The 20,833-nt window shown below is 47.5% G+C and overlaps 1 protein-coding gene across 3 annotated transcripts in view; it reads left to right on the top strand.

Annotated features, from left to right (window-relative positions):
• Nucleotides 1-7,286: 7,286 nt before the first annotated feature.
• The window catches only part of UACA (uveal autoantigen with coiled-coil domains and ankyrin repeats), a 54,802-nt gene continuing 41,255 nt past the window's right edge, over nucleotides 7,287-20,833 (top strand). The window contains exons 1-2 of one of the 3 annotated variants that reach the window (XM_083371605.1): nucleotides 7,379-7,393; nucleotides 12,729-12,821. In XM_083371605.1, coding sequence (XP_083227731.1) covers nucleotides 12,729-12,821 — 93 coding nt within the window. In that variant the 5' untranslated portion in view covers nucleotides 7,379-7,393. Of the gene's footprint in view, nucleotides 7,394-12,728; nucleotides 12,822-19,617; nucleotides 19,913-20,833 lie in introns of those variants that run through there. The other 2 variants (XM_083371606.1, XM_083371607.1) reach the window with 2 other exon arrangements.

Below are 20,833 nucleotides of genomic sequence, written 5' to 3'. Positions count from 1 at the left end.
TCTACATAATATAAACCAAGTAATCAATCATAAGTTCCAGAATTTTGCCTGGAATCGACATCCAACTGACTGATCTTGTCTCTTCACTTTTTAAAAAAATCAGGATTGAATTCTCAAGACACGACAGCCAAATGTTGTATGCCACCCAGAGTCTCTCTGAGGGAGATGGCGGTTCAGAAAAGTAAATAAAGAGAAATAGGTTTACTTTCTTTTCATCATAAAAAAAAGAATTCTTTTTGAGCTGCCCAAAATGTGCCTAGATTTATTTACCATTTCCATTTTTCTTTTTTTCATTTGATATTTGGCTTCTTGTTACAGTTCTTGTTAACTGTCTGGTTTGGCACAGCAACCAAGCAGGACAGGCAGACTTCAATGGATAATTAGGACTGCAGGAAAAAAACAATTATAACCATATTGCCTTCCACTGAGGACCTCTATACTGCATGGGTCAGAAAGAGGGCTGAGAAAATAATCTACAGACCCTTCGCATCCTGCACATCAACTGTATCAACCTCTTCCCCTCGGGAGGCTGCTATAGGGCACTGCATTCCAAAACTAGACACAGAGACCCTTTTTCCCCCTTGTGGCATCGTGCTGCTGAACACTGAATTCCCACCGCTCTGTCTGTGCCTAAGGATATCTATCCACGTAGTTGGACTGTATCCTTCTCATCTTTCCTATTACCTTCTCCTATTGGTATCTTACGATTTATCCGTTTTTTGTTTGTACTGTATGTACATTGAGAGCTTATGCACTGGAGACAAATTCCTTGTGCGTCCAATGGCACTTGGCCAATAAAGAATATTCTGTTCTATATGCTATCCTATTCCAATGGTGGCGTTTGAATTTCCAATATTTCTTTATGATCTACATTCACTAACAGTTTGGGGGTTTGCTCATATTGATTGCATTCTTCAGTGAAAGCGAGTCCTTGGAAGGGAAAACGGAGCCCAGACTAATCAATGTTCTCCATTCTTCATGTCGTCTTAAGAAGCACAGCAACTCTTCTAGCAATGGCTCTGTTACCTGTTCTTAGGGTTGCTAGCCACCCATTGCTGGAGGCCTGGCTGCCCTCTTGCCTTGCTTCCCTCAGCCCCCCCCCCTTGCCATCAAGCAACCCCGGAAAGGCAGGGACACCTCAGGGCTGAAGCACAGGGAGAGGCTTAGGGTTGCTAGCCACCCATTGCTGGAGGCCTGGCTGCCCTCTTGTCCTGCTTCCCTCAGCCCCCCCCACTTGCCATCAAGCAACCCCGGAAAGGCAGGGACACCTCAGGGCTGAAGCACAGGGAGAGGCTTAGGGTTGCTATCCACCCATTGCCGGAGGCCTGGCTGCCCTCTTGTCCTGCTTCCCTCAGCCCCCCCCCCCACTTGCCATCAAGCAACCCCGGAAAAGCAGGGACACCTCAGGGCTGAAGCACAGGGCGAGGCTGCTGGCTCAGCTTCCAGGCTGCTGGGGCTAATGCTTGTCCTCATTTTTCTGGGCAATGGGAAGGGACTGGCGAGCGCACGGAGCTGCCTCTTTTCCTGGCTCTCCTCTTCCACCTCTCCCTCACTTTGCCCCTTGAGCAGAGGCCAGCTGGGTCGCCCTCCAGTTGAAAGGGAACCTTGAGGCAGTGCAGAAGCTTTGACCCCAAAGAAGCGTGCCTGGGATGGTTGTGGTTGTGTGTCACCGGCAGGTTAGGTTGCGAGCATTTCACAGACTGCCTTATTTGTATTCTCCCCATCCTGGATCAGCATATCGGGAGAGGAAAAACAAACAACCCAGGAGACTGGAGGAGGCTGTCTGGTATGCCCCCCCTCCGGCTCCCCCACTACAAATAGACCGCAAGGCGTATCAGCTACCCGCCGGATGCTACTTTTAAAATGATAAATATCACGTCTGTGACCTGCTTTAATTTTAGGTCATTCACAAGCATAGCTGGAATGCCGCGCCTGAGATCGCTGCAGGTATAAAATTAGAGGCATTATTTTTCAACTCACTGGGGGGCTTACTTTTAATGGTTACTACTCAAGTGGCAGAATTCTTTGGAATCTATTTGTAACCAAGAGATTTTCTGATTTAGAGAAAGAGAGGAGAGAGGGAGGGAGAGAAACTTGCACCCGGTGGTTTGCAGGAAGGGGAATAGGAATCTGGGCCTCCCAGACCAAAGTCTTCTTCCCCCAAGCAAACACTGCAAATCACAGAGTTAGAAGGACCTTAAGAGGTTGCTCAGCTGCTCCTTCTGGAAGAGGACAGAGCAGGCAGAGGCGTGATGATGATGATGGTGGTGGGCAGGGGAAGATGGGATGGGAGATGAGGGTGGTTTCCTCTCAGGGAAGTGGCTGCAGCATTTAGCAGCAATGCTGCCTTCCAGAGTCCTGTGCTCAGTCGTCAGAGTTCCAGTGGTTTTACTCCCTGTCTGCTGCTATTGAATGCAAGTCTGGCCTGGAATAGATCCACCTCCTCTATGATCTAATCATGAATATTCTGCATGAGTGATTCCTGGTTGGGCACAGTTGGAGGGAGGCTCCTCTCTTGGAAATGTACCCGCTTGGTTTTCAAGTATGATGTCAGCCATGACCCAAGCGCAAGGGAGAGGGGTAAGCAGTTGTCCTCCAGGTAGTTCTGGTGGCCTTCAAGGTGCTGCGAGACATAGTTAGATGTAAAGCCATTTGTAGCAATGAGTTGCGCAAAGAGCCACGGAAAGAGACATGCTCGGCATCACAAGACAAGATAGAAAGACCTGCACATGGATTAGAGAACAAAAGAAAGCATATGACATCATCAAGAGAGTAAAAGAACTGAAATGGAAATGGGCTGATCACTTAGCAAGAACTGACGGCAGGTGGACCAAGGCAGTCATAGAACGGATCCCACTTGATGAAAAGCATCCACAAGAGAGATCTAAAACAAGATGGATCGTGGACCTCAGCAAGTATTGCAGGCCCAATTGGCAAAAGTAAGCTCAGGACTGTGTTGGCTGCAAACATGCCTTCATTCTGCAGTGGATAGACAATGGCTAAAATGATGATGATAAAAGCCATTTGTGAAACTGGTCCACAAAGATCAGTTGAGATTACTGCTGCAGACTCTGCTGCACACTGGCTTTCCAGCCTGTGCTCCTTGACTATGAGGCTTGTTGACAGTGGAGCTTCCCTGGCTTATCGTTCTGGGACACTTCAACCTGCCTCCAATGGCCCGAGAGACAGAGGTGGTTTGGGAATTCATGGTCACCATGTGCCTGCTCTGCAATACTGGGCACCCACCCATGGGGTGCGTGTTTGGCATGCTCTAGATGTGGTTTTTGTTTTGGTCACCCAGAACTATTTGCTTAAGACGTCACAAAAATCTTCTAAATAAATAAATGGACTAAAACCTATATTCACTCAAGAAAATTTTCTATCGTGTATTGGGGAATTCATTTCCCCCTCCTGTTAATATTGCATCCTGTTTTTGTGTCAAGTTCTCTTAAAGATCTTAAGATGATGTGTACTCTCACCCGGCCTAAAAAAAAAGCAGTTGGTGACTAATTGGGGCTTTTTGTCAGCTCACTAGCTCCCGGTCAGTTTCTGGACTTTTGCCAAGCTCTAAAGGATGGGACAACTGGTATGGAGAGAATCAAGGGGCTCTGAGAAAAGGAGCACTTTGCCAGTGGTGAACCATCTCTTACTCTCAGTCTGCACTTCTAGAAGGTCTCCAACATGATGCAAGGATCTGCTCAGATATAAATCTTTCATCCAACTATTAATGGCTTTAGAGCAGGGCTTTTCAACCTTTTCACCCGTTGTACCACTTTTAGGATATGGCAACATCTGAGTACCACCAGTCGCCTAGCAAGGTGTCAAAAATGATGATTAAAAAAAAAGGAAAAAAGTGATGAAATACAGGTAGTCCTCGACTTACAACAGTTCGCTTAGTGACTGTTCAAAGATACAATGGCACTGAAAAAAGTGCCCCCCAAGCCACAGCCGAGCAAGACACCTGCCTGCCCACCTGGCGGCACTCTTCCTCCTGTCCAAGGTTTTCATTGTTGTGAGCATTTCTGTTGAGGATTGGCAGCGGGGGTGGGGTGGGGGTGTTTGGTTTTTAAACACACACACACACACGGTCTGCTGGGTGGTTGCAGCAGGTTTTGGTCGCTTCACATGACCCTGGGACACTGTGACCGTCATAAATATGAATCATTTGCCAAGCATCTGAATGTAAACCAGAAGACCCTGGAGATGCTGCAACATTCCAGATGATCGGCGCTTCTTCTGGGCTCAGAAGCGTCAGGATCAGCGCTGAGCTCCAGCTGGATCCTGGCGCTGATCCTGGCGCTTCCACTGAGCCCTGACAGCCCTGTAGCTCCAGCCATCTCTCACTCAGGCTTGTGTGGTGCTGCCACCGGTTCAGCTCATTCCCCTCCCCCGCTACCACTTTTCTAGAATGGTTGCGTACCACCTGCCAATGTACCATAGGTGGTATCCGTACCACTGGTTGAAAAGCCCTGACTTTTCCCCCCTTGCTGGAGCTGGGGTGGGTGCGACTTCCGCATGAAGCATCCGGCCTGCAGGCTGGCAGTTTGACACCCCTGCTTTAGAACAACCTGCCTCAATACGAAAGCATCAGGCTTGTCTGACTACAACCCATAATTTCAACCAATATAGCCTTAGAAACATCAGCTGGAGGACAGCTGTCTTATGAGACCATTTCTCAACCTCTGCAAGTCTTTGCTTTGAAATCATTTGGCTCAGACACCACATAAGACAAGGCAGGCTCCATAAATGAGCCATGTTAATGACTCCAAGTGCATTTTAACAGCTAGCCAATTAATTCTTGTTTGTTAGCTGCTGCAACTTCTGGAATATTAGAGAAAGAGGAAGGCCAGGTGGATAAAACACTCTTGACCAAGCAAGCTCTTCTTTAGACATTCAACCCTTTTCCTGCTAGCAGGGGTAGGCAACCTTGGCTCTTTTGTGACTTGTGGACTTCAACTCCCAGAATTCCTGAGCCAGCATGGGGGAACTATGGCCCCTTCATGACTTGTGGACTTTAACTCCCAGAATTCCTGAGCCAGCATGGCTCAGCTTGGAAACCTCTCCCTTTTCCCTCAGCATGGCTGGCTCAGGAATTCTGGGAGTTGAAGTCCACGAGTCACAAAAGAGCCAAGGTTGCCTACCCCTGTGCTAGTGCTTTTGCAGCTTGGAGAAGATGTAACTTGTTTTCCCCAGGAAACTGTCTTAATGAAAAAGATCATCCTGGCATACAGAAAAAAGATTCTGCACTTTGAATATTTGCTTGATCTGGGATAGGTCCCTGGTTGCCCCCCTCCCCAGCTGAAGAAATGTTCCTATTTAGAGAAAGTTCCTAGCACACCTCTCTGAGAGACAAAGGCTATATTCACACAACACCATTAATCATAGTCCAAAAAGCATATCTGTGCCTTTTGGGGAGGCAGTGCTCAGGGTCAAGCCTGCCTTGGTCAGCTTCAGAGTGGATGACTGCAATGTGTGGTTCCAGGTTTTTATGGGCAGAATTTAGGGTGTTGGTTGTCACCAATATAGCCCTTCCTTGTATGGCATTGCAAGGCCACCGTGCTTAGACGGTTTCAACCTGTCTCATCAGGCATGAGGAGAGCACTGGGCTCCTCTGTTAGTGTCACCAGGAGGGACTCTGCTAGCTGCCCTTTTCGATCCCAGGGCTTGCATTCCCCCCCCCCCCTGCTTAGTTGGCCCTCCTGATCCTTTTCAGATCGCTTAGACTCAGGGGTGTCTCATTGAGGGCCGCATCAGCATTGCGGTTGCCCTCAGGGGGCCGGGTGGGTATGGCCTGGGTGGGCGTGGCCTACTGGGTGGGCATGGCTAGAGTGCGTATGGCCTACTGGGTGGGCGTGGCCAGCTCTACATGGTTTGCATCAAGGGTGCCTATGGGGGCCTGGGCAGGAGTGGGACAGATCTGAGGGTCTCTGGCAGAAGGAGGGTCTCTGGGCCAGGGCCAAGGCAGTGGGGGCCGTTCCCTCACTGTTTCCAGGATGGCTTTGCGGGCCGCATGAAACCACTTTGCGGGCCGGATCCGGCCCCTGGGCCTTGTGTTTGACATGTCTGGCTTAGAGGCTCCATTGATTCCCTGGGCACGTGAGTCACGGGGAGAAAGTGGTGTGTCAGCAGTTGCGCTTTCAAGTGGATGTTCTCCTCATTGCCACTATATGTTGTTTACGTCAGACGTGTCAAACACAAGGCCTGCAGACCACATCCAGCCCACGATGTGGTTAGATGTGGCCCATGGGGCCACCCTGGAAACAGCAAGAGACTGGTCCCCACCGCCTTGGCCCTGACCGGCCGGGTGCCGATCTACAACTTCCATCTAGGCCAGAATGTGGTCAGCCTTAGATCCCCACGTGGAAGAGGCAGGGGCACTGGCCGCGCTGCCAACCTCTCCCCCTCCCCTGGTCCTTTCCCGGGCATGGAGAGAGGGAGGGAGGAAGAAAGGAGATGGGAAGGAGAAGGAAGGAAAGGAAGGCTAGGAGGGAGGAAGGAGGGAGATTGGAATGAGAGGGAGGGAGGGTCTGAGCTGAGGGAAGTCCTTCCTTGGCGCATGGCTACCAGCAGCCCTGCTGCCCTTCCGCCATCCCCTTGCCCCTTCCTCCTGGCCTCTCCTGGTGGTCTCCCATCCTATCGTTGAGGATGCCTTGGTTACAAAACCGGGTCTCCTCGCGTGGAGAGGGAGCGGGCCTCCCTCCGACCCACGCACTTTGCCCTCCTGCACCCACCATGAGCAACCTGGTAAGGAGAGCGAGCAGAGCAGCAGCCTCGAGGAGGAGGTACGCGCAGCTGGGCACCCCCTTGAGGAAGTGGGCTGGGCTGCGGGGTCCCGGTGCCGGGGGGGGGTCTTGAGGGCCGGGCTGGGCGCTCCCCCGCCGCCCGCTGTCCAGAGCTCCGGGCAGCGCCCACCACCGTCTGGAGCAGGGGCAGGCAACCTCGGCTCTTTTAGGACTCGGGAATTCTGGGAGTTGAAGTCCGCGAGTCATAAAAGAGCCCAGGTTCCCCGCGCAGCCCGAGGAAACCGCCCCCTCCACGCGAGCGACGCTGAGCCGGCCACGCCCCCCCAGGGTAACCCCAACGCTGATGCGTCCTCAGCGAAGCCGAGTTCCGCAGCCGGGCTGAGGCGCTACTTCCGAGCGCCGCTGACGGGGGAGCGCGCGCGCGCCGACCCCGCCCGGGGCCAAGGAAGGAAGTCCCGCCCCCCGCGCGGCCCGATTGGCCGAGGCGTGGCCAGCTGCCCGGCTGTCCGACACGGGCGCCTGCGCTCCTCCGGCGCGGCTGAGGGAAGTGGCGGCGCTCCGTCCCGCCGGGCGGCGGCGGCACCATGAAGAGCCTCAAGTCGCGTCTGAGGAAGCCGGAGGCCTCGCCCGTCGGCAGCGGCCTCGGCGGGGTGAGTGGGGAAGCGCGGGCGGGGGTCTCCCGGCCGCGCCTTCCGGGCCCCGTCGGCGTCCCCGGCTCAGCCGGCCCGGACTCGGCTTCCTGGACGGGCGGGCGGGCGGGGGAGTCTCGGTGGCGGCTCAGGCGGGGGAGTCCGGCCGGGCTGCCGCGGAGGGGCCCGCGTGGGTCGAGCCAAGCCGCCGGGATGGCGGCGGACGAGGCGGGGAAAATCCGGCTCGCTCTCCAGCCCTCCTCGTCCGGCGGTTGCCCGGGGGAGGCGAGTTGCTTTCCTGGGCTTTCCCACCCCGCCGAGCGCTTTGCTTGCAGCCCGTTAAAGGGAGGGAGGCCGGGGAAGCGGTCGGGGACGGGGCCGGACGCAGCAGCCGAAGGGGAAAACGCAGCTGGAAGCGGGAAAGGCAGAGGCCGGCCGGCTTCTGCTTCTCCTGCCCGGCGGGAGGGCTTTTGCTGCAGCCTAAAGCTGCTTTTCTGCCGTTGCTGAACTTTGGACTGAAGACGCGGCAGCTGTGAATTCCGCCTGCTGAGTTCGAGTCTGCTTTTGCACCTTTTTCCTGAGAGAGGCTCCCTTGGCGTCCGAGCTTTCTCTACCGTGGTTGATCGAACTAGCTCTCGGGGGTGTCGCCTTTGCCCTAACCCTGTCCATTATGGTGGGTTCCGATGGAAGGAAATTCAAAGTCGAACGAGTTTTTACAACTGTCTTCCTTGGAATGCCATGCTGTCTGTTTTTCATTCTACCTCCCCTGTGCTTTGCCAGAGTAGGGGAACAGCTCAGGATGCCACCGTGTCAGGCGGATCCGAATGTTGCACGTGAACGTTGAGTCTTCTCTGAGCAATAAGAGACGACTTGTAAGCTGCCCGTGGGATACAGCGGAATAGGAAAGCTGACCTCATCGCTTTCTCCCGGGTAGACGTTGGCCTATGAAGTTCAGTTAGGCCACAAGGTCCTCGGCACAGTAAAGAGAGTACTTTTTCTTTTGTGTTCAGTAACCACGTGAAAGTTGCTGATGGCTGACATAGTGAATGAACAGGACAGGTACACCATGTGTGCCTACTCAAAGTCTTGTGTGAGAGAGCAAAGACAAGAACTAACTGCCCTGCAGAACCCTTGGCTGAGTGTTGCAACTTTAATGCTATATTGTTGTGTTCTCTACATTTGGTTAGCAGCTGGCTATACTGCCCAGAGTGTGTGGTTTAACTATTCTTGGAAGGTAGGAGTTGCAGAAGTGTGGTTGTTGAGGAGTTTTAGCTCATGTGCAGTAGATCCCATTACTATGCTCAGGGGTGTTTATCACAACTGATAGTGGGGTTTTTTTCATGGTGTTTAGCAGTGTGGAAGAGAGGTTTGTAAAATTTGTTAATAAAACTAAGGTAGGGAAACAGGCTAATGCCTTAAAGGACAAAATCACAATTCAAATTGACTTTATGAATGTTTGAACATTATGGCCAGTCCAGTTGTGTAACTTTCACCTGTGTCAGGTGTGAGGTCTTGCATCTGGGTAGGAAAAAAGAATACTAGAGACCTGGGAAAAGTGGTTTGATGATGCATGTGAGAAAGATCTAATGAATGGATGAACTTTCTTCCAACTGATACATTCTATGATTCTGTAAAAAGAATATCCCGGCAAAGACATCGAACTTTTTTTTTTTGCTGATGTTGATATAAAATTGCTTATTTTATTGCAATAGCTATCTGAAAGATGTAATCTTCCAAGGAGGATCTGTACTACCTTGTAGAGTAATATTTGCACCCAGGTGTCAGGCGCAGGTGTTTTTTTAGTTCCTACTGTGCATATTGTGTAATAGATTCTCTTGTATTGTCTGATGTGATGCGTGCTCATATTATAAGTTATGCTGCTTTTTGTGCATAAAACATGCTTCTTGTATACCTTTGAAGTACTATATGGCATCTAGTGAATGGCCGGTAAGTGCTGTTTAGTGTAGATTTTCTTGAATAAAAAATGCAAACAAAAACTATATAGGAAAAGTAAACTACAGGTGGCCCTGTGTTTAATGACCAAGAGTTTATTCAGCAATTGAACACATTGTAATTGTGACTCGTCCTTATATCCTTATGGAGTAGCCTACCTCATCTGTGATCTCCGTTTGCTACAAAGTCAATGGGGAAGCCATCAGGAGGTTGCAAACAGTCACCACATAACCATAATTAAGTGAGTATGACATGTAATTACGATTAATGATTACCATACATTTCCTTTGAAATGTTTCTGTTCAGTTTGGGGAACCAGTACTTCTGTGTATGTGGTCTGGTTTTGATCAGTTATGTCATAATTACTTTGAGTCTGATTCTGAATGTGGCCAAAGTATGACTGTAACTCCAAATTCTGTAGTATTCTGATATATTTAGCAATTGCATGAGAAAGGTTAGAAATTTTAGTTGGCTTGTAAGTTTAACAAAAGGTGTGTACATTTAATTAGTGCAATAATACCTTGGTTGAGATTATTTGTTGGAGAGTGCAATTGAATATCACAAGCTCATTTTTTCAAAGTTTTTGGCTATAGGTGTTATGACTGAAATAGCTTCAAAGACACTTCTGTAAATAATTAGTTCCTTTTTGGGAGGCAATCTTACTGGGTTGTTTACATTTTTTTAATACAAAGAGTACATGTTTAGCCACTAATTTATCCACTAATAATGCTATATAGTAGGTGTTCTGTTTTCTAAAATGGAATTGCATAATTAGTGGATAAATGAGTTCAGACATGTCTATATTAATTACAGGATGAAGGAGGCTGATTCTAAAACCTGCTGTTCTAGAATTCTGTTCAGGAATGTCAAAATTTTGTCCCTCCCCAGATGCTGTACACCACAAGAAGAGCCCTTTTGTATCAGAAAGGCCCTGGGATTAACCCTTAAAACAGACATGTCAAACTCGCGACATCATGTGATGTCGCGCAACATATTGGGACGGTTATGCCATTGCCGGCAATGGGATGGGCGTGGCTTCCGGATGACGCATCCGGCCCGCGGGCCAGCTGTTTGACACCCCTGCAAAGGCTGCATCAGGACAGCCAATTATTTCAATTGGGTTTAGCAAGTGAGTGAAGCCATTGTTGGGGGGGGGAAGGCTTTAAGCCTACCTCTCAACAGTTTCAGTGACGGAAAATGGAGGAAATAGGGAAAATTGTTTTCTTGATTCCAAGAGGCAGGAAAAGAAACAATGGATTATTCATCATTTTAGCCGTTGTCTATCCACTGCAGAATGAAGGCCTCTTCTGCATGTTTCCAACCGCTACAGTCCTGAGCTTTCTTTTGCCAATTGGGCCTGCAATACTTGCTGAGGTCCACGATCCATCTTGTTTTAGGTCTCTCTTGTGGATGCTTTGTATCAAGTGGGATCCATTCTATGACTGCCTTGGTCCACCTGCCGTCAGTTCTTGCTAAGTGATCAGCCCATTTCCATTTCAGTTCTTTTACTCTCTCCTGTAATCCATGTGCAGGTCTTTCTATCTTGTCTTGTAACGAAGGAAATTTCACTTGGATTTCAGGAAAAATGTTTTGCCACTAAGTGCTATTTAGTAATGGACAAGGAGGTAGAACACTGTCCTTTACTGAAGAGGTTTAAAGAGAGGCCTGGCTCTTGTAGTAGTCTATTCCTATCCTGGGCAGGGGCCTAGGACAGCTGGCCTCTGCTAAGTTAACCACCACTAAGTCGCTGCAGGACAATTCCTCATGGCCAACTTGCCTCAGGCGGGCAGAGGGAGAGCCTGGTGGGTGAGTGAGCAAGTGGGCAGAGCGCAGGGCAGGGTGGACGATGGGGAGGCAGTGACTGGAGGCTTCCCATTTTCATACCTACTGCCACGCCAGGCTCCAAAGAGAAGAGGCCAGAGATGGTGGCGATGGGAGTCGGGGTGAGTAGCGGGGAGGCAGTGGAGGCTGAGACCTTCCCATCTTCACACTCACCATCACTGCTACTGCTGCTGCCGTGGAGCAGTCTCCTCATTGAGCTCACACGGTAGCGGCATCAGTGGTGGCTCCAAGCCTGGCACAGCATCTGGTGCAGTGGCAGGAGCAGCTCTGAGCCCGGTGCGTCCATGGCATCAGCAGCGTTTCTAAGCCCATGTTGAGTTGTCCCTGTGGCAAGTTGGCCATGTGGAGTTGTCCTGTGGCAACTTGGTGGTGGTGGTGAGCTGGCCGGTTGGGCAATGGGCTGGACTGGATGATATCCAAAATCCCTTCTAATCTTCAGAATCGGTAGAGAATAACCAGGAATCAGGATAATTAGAATAGGGTGTAAACCTTACCCCCTACATTCCTAATGAAAGTTATATGGGAAAAATTAGGTATGCAAGGAAACTATTTTCATTTTGATCCTTTGCATAGAAGGTACAGTTCTATCAAACAGGATAGCTGTAAGCAGGATTAGTTGCCTTGGACTAGCAGAAAACTTTCTCAGTTGGGCAGAACAGACACTTCCAAGTCCATTTGCCAGTAATCGTCTTCTTAAAGGAGTGTCTCCATTTGTATTTTGATTTATAACCAAAAAAGAGGTTTTCACATAATCACAAGTGATGGAGTATAACTATCAACTGGATTTAATTTTTCTTGTTCCTCAGAGCGAGTGGGTGTGTTATCTGGTATGTGTTTGGAGGGAGTGTCATTGTTTTTGGATATAGATCATAACTTTTCCGGTATACAGAATTGCCTAACTTCCAACTCCCTTTTCCTGTAGAAATATGTAAAGCTATTTAGGCTCATGGGAATGCTTTCCGCTCTCAAGCCATCTCTAACTGGCTTCAAATCTTTTTCTATAAAATAACAATACCTTCCTTGTTCATAAACTTTTTTCTCAGTGGCAGAGTTATGAAATTGGCAAAGCACATGCTTAGAGAGCCAAATAATAAATGAAAAAAGCTATCAATAGGCCAGTAGGTGTTAGTTGCTCTCGATCCCTTCTTTTCCTTACCTAAGTGGGAATGATATTTATGTGCTAGGGATGCTTTTATAATATTTCTAGCATGGGAAAATAGGTTCATGGAAAAAAATGACACCGTGCACGACAAGTCAAACTGCTCACTTAAATGGAGCAAACCTTCCATCCTTCCAGAATATTCCCTACCATTTCTACTTAATTTTGATTTTTTTTTCTGGATATATTATTACATCTCTAAGTATGATTATCTGGATCCATTTCAGTCGGGTTCGTTTGGGAAATGATTTTGAGACTGTTTTGTTCACTTGGTGGATGATCTACCGAGTAGATGATGGGAGTGCATGTCAAGGCCCAGCTCAAGAATGACATAGAACAGGTTCCTTTTTATTTCCTCACACCCTATAGGAGACTAAATCTTTCCTACTCTCACCCTAACAGATGAGCGCTTTGAGGTTCTTAGGGAGTGGCTACACTCTTCCTCTGCCTCCTATCCAGCTAAAGGCCGTGTTGTGTCTTGTCCCCCCACCTTTGGTATGTACTCCCTCGTTCCTAGGAAATTGCTGCTTCACTGTAGTCCATCACAATGCAGCCCTATTGGTTCTGGACCTCTTCACTGCTTTTCCTATCATCAACTATGGTGTCCTTCTAGGTCAGGGGTCCCCAACCCCTGGTCTGTGGCCCAGTACCGGTCCGCACAAATAAGCAAAGCCCCATCCGCGGGATGCAGGCAGCGCACAAAACCACGCACTCTCCGGTCCGTGGAAAAAACCCCTCTCCATGGAACTGGTCCCTGGTGCCCAAAAGGTTGGGGACCTCTGTTCTAGGTTGTCGGTGGAGTTGCAGTGATTCCATCCGTTCCTGTTGGGACATACCCTGAAGGTGGTGCTGGGGGGGGGATGGCGGGGCTCAGGTTCATCACCTTGATCATTGATTGGTGCTGTCCCACAGAACTCTGTCATGTCCTCTTTGCGGACATCTGTCCCTCTGTCCAAAACAGTCTCAACAACTGCAAAAGGGGTTCCCATGAAAAGTGGGCAAAATTGCATTTGGTGCAAAAGGAGGTGACCAGATTGGTGGAAGAAGCAGGGTTCATATAGCACCTACACTCATAAGATTGGCAGAGGTTGCTGGCTGATAATCAGGCATGATTTAAGATGCTAGTCTTGAGTTTTAAAGCCTTATATGGCCCCATGTCCTCCCATGAAGCGGTCCATTTACTTGGATCAACAGAAGAGGCCCTTCCAAAGGTGACCCTGTTGCCAGAAGCTCTTCTTTCTGCCCTGGGAAGAGGATCCTCTCCTGTGTGGCTCCCAGACTGGAATAATTCCTCAAAGAAGTGTGTTTGGGACCACTCTTTTATAATGTTGAGGACAGGCGTGCGTGCCAAGAGAGGGCCCTGCGTGCCACCTGTGGCACCCGTGCCATAGGTTCACCACCATGGGTATAGGGCCTTGATATACCATACACATTTTGGCAAAGATTCTTCTGGGCTGGCAAGTGACGTGTTTTTTGCAAGAGAACCACAAGTTCTGTTAGAAATGCCGAGTCAGAAAGTAGAAGGAAGAAAAAGAAGGGGGTGGCAAAATTCAGGGGGAAAAGTTGCTGTCTCTGACTCTGTCCTGTGCTGTAGGCTTCTCTGGCAAAGAACGTAGCTTGAAAATGGCTATATGTGACTGATATGTGTGTGAGACTCTCCTGGGAGAGTTTGTCCCAGAGATTATTTAAGGCAGAATCAGAGACAGCTGCCACTCCTGCCATTTTTCTCTCACTGGGATTATGGGACTTGAGCATGCTGATGTCATTCGATCCAGAATGTGGGAAATTCCCTTCTCAGGGGCTCGGACCCTGAAAGACTGAAAGAAAAGTAGTTGAGGACCACATCAGAAAATGGGGGATGCCGCTGGGCTTTTAGAGGAGGGAAGGGCAGGCTCTAAAACTTGGCTGGACTTGACTGAACTTTGACAGCAAGCCGGAATCCATTATAGCTTACTTAGGGTTTTACAGACTGGGGGTCTGGGCTCTGTGAATTTGTCCAGGGATCTGTCTGCGACAGAGAAGATCTGTCTGACTCAGGGGTAGGCAACCATGGCTCTTTTATGAGTCACGGACTTCAACTCCCAGAATTCCTGAGCCAGCCATGCTGAGGGGAAAGGGAGAGGTTTCCAAGTTGAGCCATGCTGGCTCAGGAATTCTGGGAGTTGAAGTCCACAAGTCATAAAAGAGCCAAGTTTGCCTACCCCTGGCCTAGGCCACTTTATTATTATTATTATTATTATTTATTATTATTTATTGAATTTTTATACCGCCCTTCTCCCGAAGGACACTTTATGACTCGTGGACTTCAACTCCCAGAATTCCTGAGCCAGCCATGCTGAGGGGAAAGGGAGAGGTTTCCAAGCTGAGCCATGCTGGCTCAGGAATTCTGCGAGTTGAAGTCCACGAGACATAAAAGAGCCAAGGTTGCCTACCCCTGGTCTGACTCTGGGAACAGTGTCTTTAGCCTCCAGTCAGTCCAATAAAGAGGTCTCACTGAGAGGACCAGTGGTGGTCTGTAGAAGGAAGAAGCCTTCAGGGTCCTCTTTCCCCACGAATTGTGGGGTGTGTGTGTGTGTGTAAAGAAAGTTTGGCAAATCAAAATAAGTAGGACAAGCTATTATTTTATCTGTCAGGCATGCACAGGTGTGCTTCCTGATCTCGATGCAATCAGCCTCTCTTCTTAGCCGGCTACTTGAGTGCCTCAATTAAACACCCAGCTTTTCCCTTCCTCCTTACCTACGCAATTCCCACTGCAGCCTGGAAAGATTAATGTGGCTTTTCAGAAGCAAGTCAATGAATAGCTGTGCAGTGTATTGAACTTTAGGACACATCTCTTTATACATTGCTTCCAAAATGATTATCCTGCTAAATTCCATGGTGAGAATATTTTTCATTCCTCACTAGAAATCTGAGCCAGGATTCAATTGTGTCTCTTGAACCTTTCTGGCTTGCAGCAAATGGAAAGATGTTACTGTTATTTTTTAATGAAACAGAGCCTGGATTTGCAGGGTGGTGCTTAGGTGCATAGCAGGAATCGTGCAACTTAAAAGGCTAACCCAGGGTTCTTCAAATGTGGCCCTTTTATGACTTGTTGGACTTCATCTCCCAGAATTCCTCAGCCAGCAACTGGCTCAGGAATTCTGGGAGTTGAAGTCCACAAATCATAAGAGGGCCACGTTTGAAGACCCCTGGGCTAACCATTATTGCCATGGTTCTTTTTTTTGAAATTATCTGAAATTTTAAGTAATGACAATTTTTTTCCTTTTAATTTATTACAACTTTTCTATAACACCTTTCCCACAACAGTTTTCATGCAATCTAAACATTAAAGGCGTCTGACCGAGGCAGAATGAAGTGAAAATATTATTTCCTGAGGTTTGCAAACATTCAGTTTGCAAAGCTAGGACTGCCCTGAAGCGGCAAATTTTTCATGTTGACTAAGTGACATTTGCATTATTGTATAATTTTGGAAATCATGTTTGCTTCAGTTTGTGTCATTTGCATAATGATGTCAGTACACAAGCGCTGTAAATTGCCACAAATCATGTCATTTGCTTTATGTAATAATTTCAACATCTAAACAATGTGATTCACCGTGGGTGATGTACTCTTTGATTTAACAGAAATGTGTGAAAAATGGACAACACCCCCCACCCCCACCCCCGAAAATGAGGTTTGTTGACTCATACTCTATGTATGCTGGACCACATTCCAAGATTCTTCACATATATTGTTACCAATCCAGCTGTCTCCTGTCTTACCAGGTTTTCTCCCTGAAAACTAATTTCTTGTTCTGTTAGTTGTCATCACCATCCAAATGCACTGAAGATGGCTTTTTAGAGAGACTATGCCTTAAAAAAGTAGAAAATAAGAGAAGGAAGAGAGCCAGTTTGGTGTCAGGTATCAGGTTAAAGACCAGGAGCCAATGACTTCTAGTCCCACCATGAGGACAATCTAGCCGGGTGACCTTGGGCCAGTCACTTTCTTGCAGCCTTAGGAGGAGCCAACCACTTTTGAGGTTGTAAGTCAAGGACTACCTGTTTAGCGGTATCGGCGATCATGATTTTCCAGTATTTTTTTAAACTAATTCAAAATGGCAAGCAGTAAAAATAACAGAAGCAGTCAAAGCAAAAGATGTAGAAATCAAAGTCGCAGATGCAATCAGGCACTAACAAGACAAAATCCATAACTTATTTTGAAAAAGATCATCCAGAAAACAAGAGAATGAATTTCTCAGTCCTGCATCCCCCAACATCTGGATGATGTTCAAACCTATTTGGCTTTAAGAATACAAATGCTTCTTTTTAAAGAATCTGATGGTACTTCTACAAATAAAAGCTCCTTCATTGGTTATTTTATTTTATTATTTTTTTTACTTTGACCAGTTACATTATTTTTCTATGTGGGAATCCCAGCTACAGAAATTTAGAACAGTTTTCTCAGCTTTATGTCCCCTGAGGTCTTGGCTGCCACAGACAGCTTTGTGATCATCCAACCCCTCAGGATAATTGAGCACAATCCAAGATTCATAAGCCAAGAACAGAACAGAGTTTAAATCTAGCTTCCAATTGGTTCTGTTAGGACACATAAATCCATGCTATAAAATCATTCTTTTTCCTGCTTTCTTTACTTACACCCATTTATTACAATAAAAGTTGTGGTTGGTGGTTTTCATGAAGATGGAGCCAGTGACTCTGGCCCAGTCTTTCCTTAAGCTCATCATTCCTAAAGTACCGTATATTTTACTTTAAGTGGAGAATCTATACGTGTAATTTTTTTTGACTCAGAGTTACTGAAAGGAAAGGTAAAAAGATGAGAGAAAGTGGGATAGGATGCAATAAGGATCATTGATAAAGTCTGGAGTTTTCTCATTCCTCAGCTACCATTGAGTCCATTTTTTTTTATTCTGCAGATCTCAAAATCTGTGCATCAAATTTTGACTAGAAATGAACTATTTTCATTCCAAGAAAAGTAGTAGTACACACTATTTTGCAAGATGTAGCCCTCCTCAGCTATCGATACATCTGCCACTGGTTGCTTAGAGCAGGGGTATCAAACTCAATTTCAATGAGGGCCATATCAGCATTGAGGTTGCCCTCAGGGGGCTGGGCGGGTATGGCCAGGGTGGGCATGGCCTACTGTGTGGGCGTGGCTAGAGTGCGTATGGCCTACTGGGTGGGCGTGGCCAGCTCTACATCGTTCACATCAAGGGTGCCTATGGGGGCCTGGGCAGGAGTGGGACAGATCTGAGGGTCTCTGGCAGGAGGAGGGTCTCTGGGCCAGGGCCAAGGCAGTGGGGGCCGTTCCCTCACTCTTTCCAGGATGGCTTCATGGGCCACATGAAACCACTTCGCGGGCCGGATCTGGCCCCCGGGCCTTGTGTTTGACATGTCTGGCTTAGAGGATAATCCGATATCATCTATCTGCAGATCTGTGAAAAATCCTGGAGAACAAATGACAGCTGATCCGACAAGAGCAGACATGTCAAACACCCTCAGATCTGTCCCACTCCTGCCCAGGCCCCCATAGGCACCCTTGATGCGAACCATGTAGAGCTGGCCACGCCCACCCAGTAGGCCATACGCACTCTAGCCACGCCCACACAGTAGGCCACGCCCACCCTGGCCATACCTGCCCAGCCCCCTGAGGGCAACCGCAATGCTGATGCGGCCCTCAGTGAAATTGAGTTTGACACCCCTGGACAAGAGGAACTGTTCCTTTTCTGAAGACAGAAAAGAGGAGAGACCAGTCAGTCTGACAGAAACACCTAGAAAGATTCTAGAACAGATTATAAAGCAATTTGACCCTATAAATAACACAGTCCTTCCAATAGCCAGTAAGCATTTACCAGTAACAAATCTCAGATTAACCTTATTCATTGTTTGACTGCTAATTTCCTAAGCAAATTGCTTAGGAAATTAGCAGTCAAACAATGAATAAGGTTTCCGTGGACATTATATATTTTAATTTCTTCAAAGCACCTATTGAAGTATTCTGTGATAAATCTAATTAACAAGCCATTTAATACAGTCTAGATGGCATGCCTATGAGGTGGATGTTCACCATTAGGAGAGGGAGGGGAGAAAGAGAGAGGAGCCCCTGCCTTTTTTACACTGAGTATTTTCACAAGCCTTCTCCACTGGCCTATAGAAAACAGCCTGGCAGCAGAATTTAGCTAAACCTTTCTTTCTGGATGGAAACTTCTACGGAAATTTCTTTTTATTTTTCAAAAGGCAAAAAGGTGCATGGTACATCTTCTAAGTTAAGTTCTGAGTAGTTTTTTTCCCAAACTAGATTTGTAGATTCCTTCTGCTAGATCAGGGGTAGGCAACCCTGGCTCTTTTATGACTCGTGGACTTCAACTCCCAGAATTCCCGAGCCAGCCATGTTGGGAGTTGAAGTCCACGAGTCATAAAAGAGCCAAGGTTGCCTACCCCTAGTTGAAATTTCACTTGCTACAGTCTTCTGATCACAAAGTGGAAGTTACTGTGTAGGTAGCCCTCGACTTACGATCACAACTGAACCGAAACATTTGTGTTGCTAAGCAAGATGCTTGTTAAATGAGTTTTGCCCCCTTTTATGAATTTTCTTGCTACCGTTATTAAGTGAATCCCAGTTAAGTTAATAAACATGGTTGTTAAGTGACCCTGGCTTCCCCGTTGACTGAAGTTATAAAAGGCGATCACGTGACCCCGGGGCGCTGCGACCGTCATGAATACATGCAAGTTGCCAAGCGCCTGGATTTTGATCACCTGACCGTGGGGATTCTGCAAAGTGTGAAAAACGGTCATAAGCCACTTGTTTCAGTGGTGTCGTAACTTTGAATGGGTCACTAAAGGAATGGTTGTAAGTCAAGGACTACCGGTGACTGAGGGCCGTGCTGTGTCAGGCCACCTGGCTGTGGCTTCCCTTGGGCTGCTCCTGTCCAAAGCTGATTGGGAACGACCCATTTGGAGACGGTCGCCCACTTGTGGTGGTAGCAACATACGCATTCTTGTCTCACTAGTTGACATATTACTCACTAGTTGAGCATGCAACTGAATGTATTATTAGCCATTTTTTTCTATTACCCTGCTATCAAGTACCAGGAGAATCAGAAAATAGCTCTGGACCAATGTGAGACTGTCTGCATATTGTTTACAGGTTATTTTGGACCCGGGTAATACTTACTGTGTCAGAATTGCTGCGGCAATAATTGGTGCCACTGCCCAAAGGCAAAGGCAAACCGAATCCAGACTCTCCGTGTAGGTTTTCTTGCCCAGTGCCAGGCGGTTGGCAGCCCAAGCAATTGTCAGGACTTGCTGGGAAGGCGCTTGGGCTTGGCAGAGTTCTCGAGTCTTTTCAGGCATGAGGTCTGAAGAAGAGTGCGGGGATGAAGAGAGCCCGGCTGAGGATCCAAGCTAAGGAAAGGATGGATGGCCAAGATGCATACAGCAGGGCAGCAAAAACCCCGATGACATTGTGTCGCCTCCTTGGATTCAAGCGGACTGTTTTGCTTCTGTAGCAGGTGTATTGTTTGCTCTTTGGCAGCAAGGACGTGGAGTGCTAGGATGAGTTGCTGGTTTTCATGTGCTCTTAAAAACCTAGTAGGTACCATGTATTTGATAAGAAACCAGGCCATTTTTGGCAGTGCAATCTTACATTTGTTCCAATACCTGCTATCCCTTTTTAACTTTGGTTGGCTTCCACAGTTGTAAAGTTTTTGCTTATAATTTTCTTCAACTATTGGTTAATTTGCAGCTATTTTTACATCAAACAGGCTGGGTAAATTTACGTAATAAGCTATTGAGCGTAGAAAAAGTTTGAATTAATTGACATGTGCTTCCACGTATTTGTAGAGAGAGTAATTTTAAAATGCATTCCAACTATAAACAGATGCTTTCACTGTGACAAACCCTTCAGAATATTTTTTAACGTTACTTTTGGCATAACTTAGATTTTTTTTAAAAAAAAAAGTTGCATCATTGGGGCACTTATGAACTGTTACAAAGTTAACTAAAGGAAGCATTTATTGCCCTAGGATTGAAACTCCAAGCGGCGTTTTTTGGAAGAGGTCAATATATATGTTTCAGTCTGGAATATGTAGATAATATATTTTTTTTTATTTTAATTCCATTTATATCCCGCCCTTCTCCGAAGACTCAGGGCGGCTTACAAGCTTAGCAGTAGCCTTCATTCTATGTATATGCCTGCTTGTTAGGGCTTTCACACACACCCCAAGCGGCATTATTACAAAGTCAGCTTATTGCCCCCAACAATCTGGGTCCTCATTTTACCTACCTCGGAAGGATGGAAGGCTGAGTCAACCTTGAGCCTGGTGGGACCCGAACCTGCACTAATTGCAGGCAGCTGGTGTTACTTAAGGAGGCATTAGCCCACTGCTCCACCAAGGCTGGAAATCGGCTGAAATAACATCTTTCTTAGACTGAAAATGTTCCTGGCTTGCTGGGATTCCCCCACCTTGGAAGGATTGTGTTAGTGATTTCCCAATCCAATTCAGCTGTATA

The sequence above is a fragment of the Vipera ursinii genome (assembly GCF_947247035.1).
Source record: "Vipera ursinii genome assembly, chromosome: 11".
In the NCBI taxonomy this organism is placed as follows: Eukaryota; Metazoa; Chordata; class Lepidosauria; order Squamata; family Viperidae; genus Vipera; species Vipera ursinii.
Note: the sequence above shows the minus strand (reverse complement) of the source record. Positions and strands in the feature narration are given on the sequence as shown.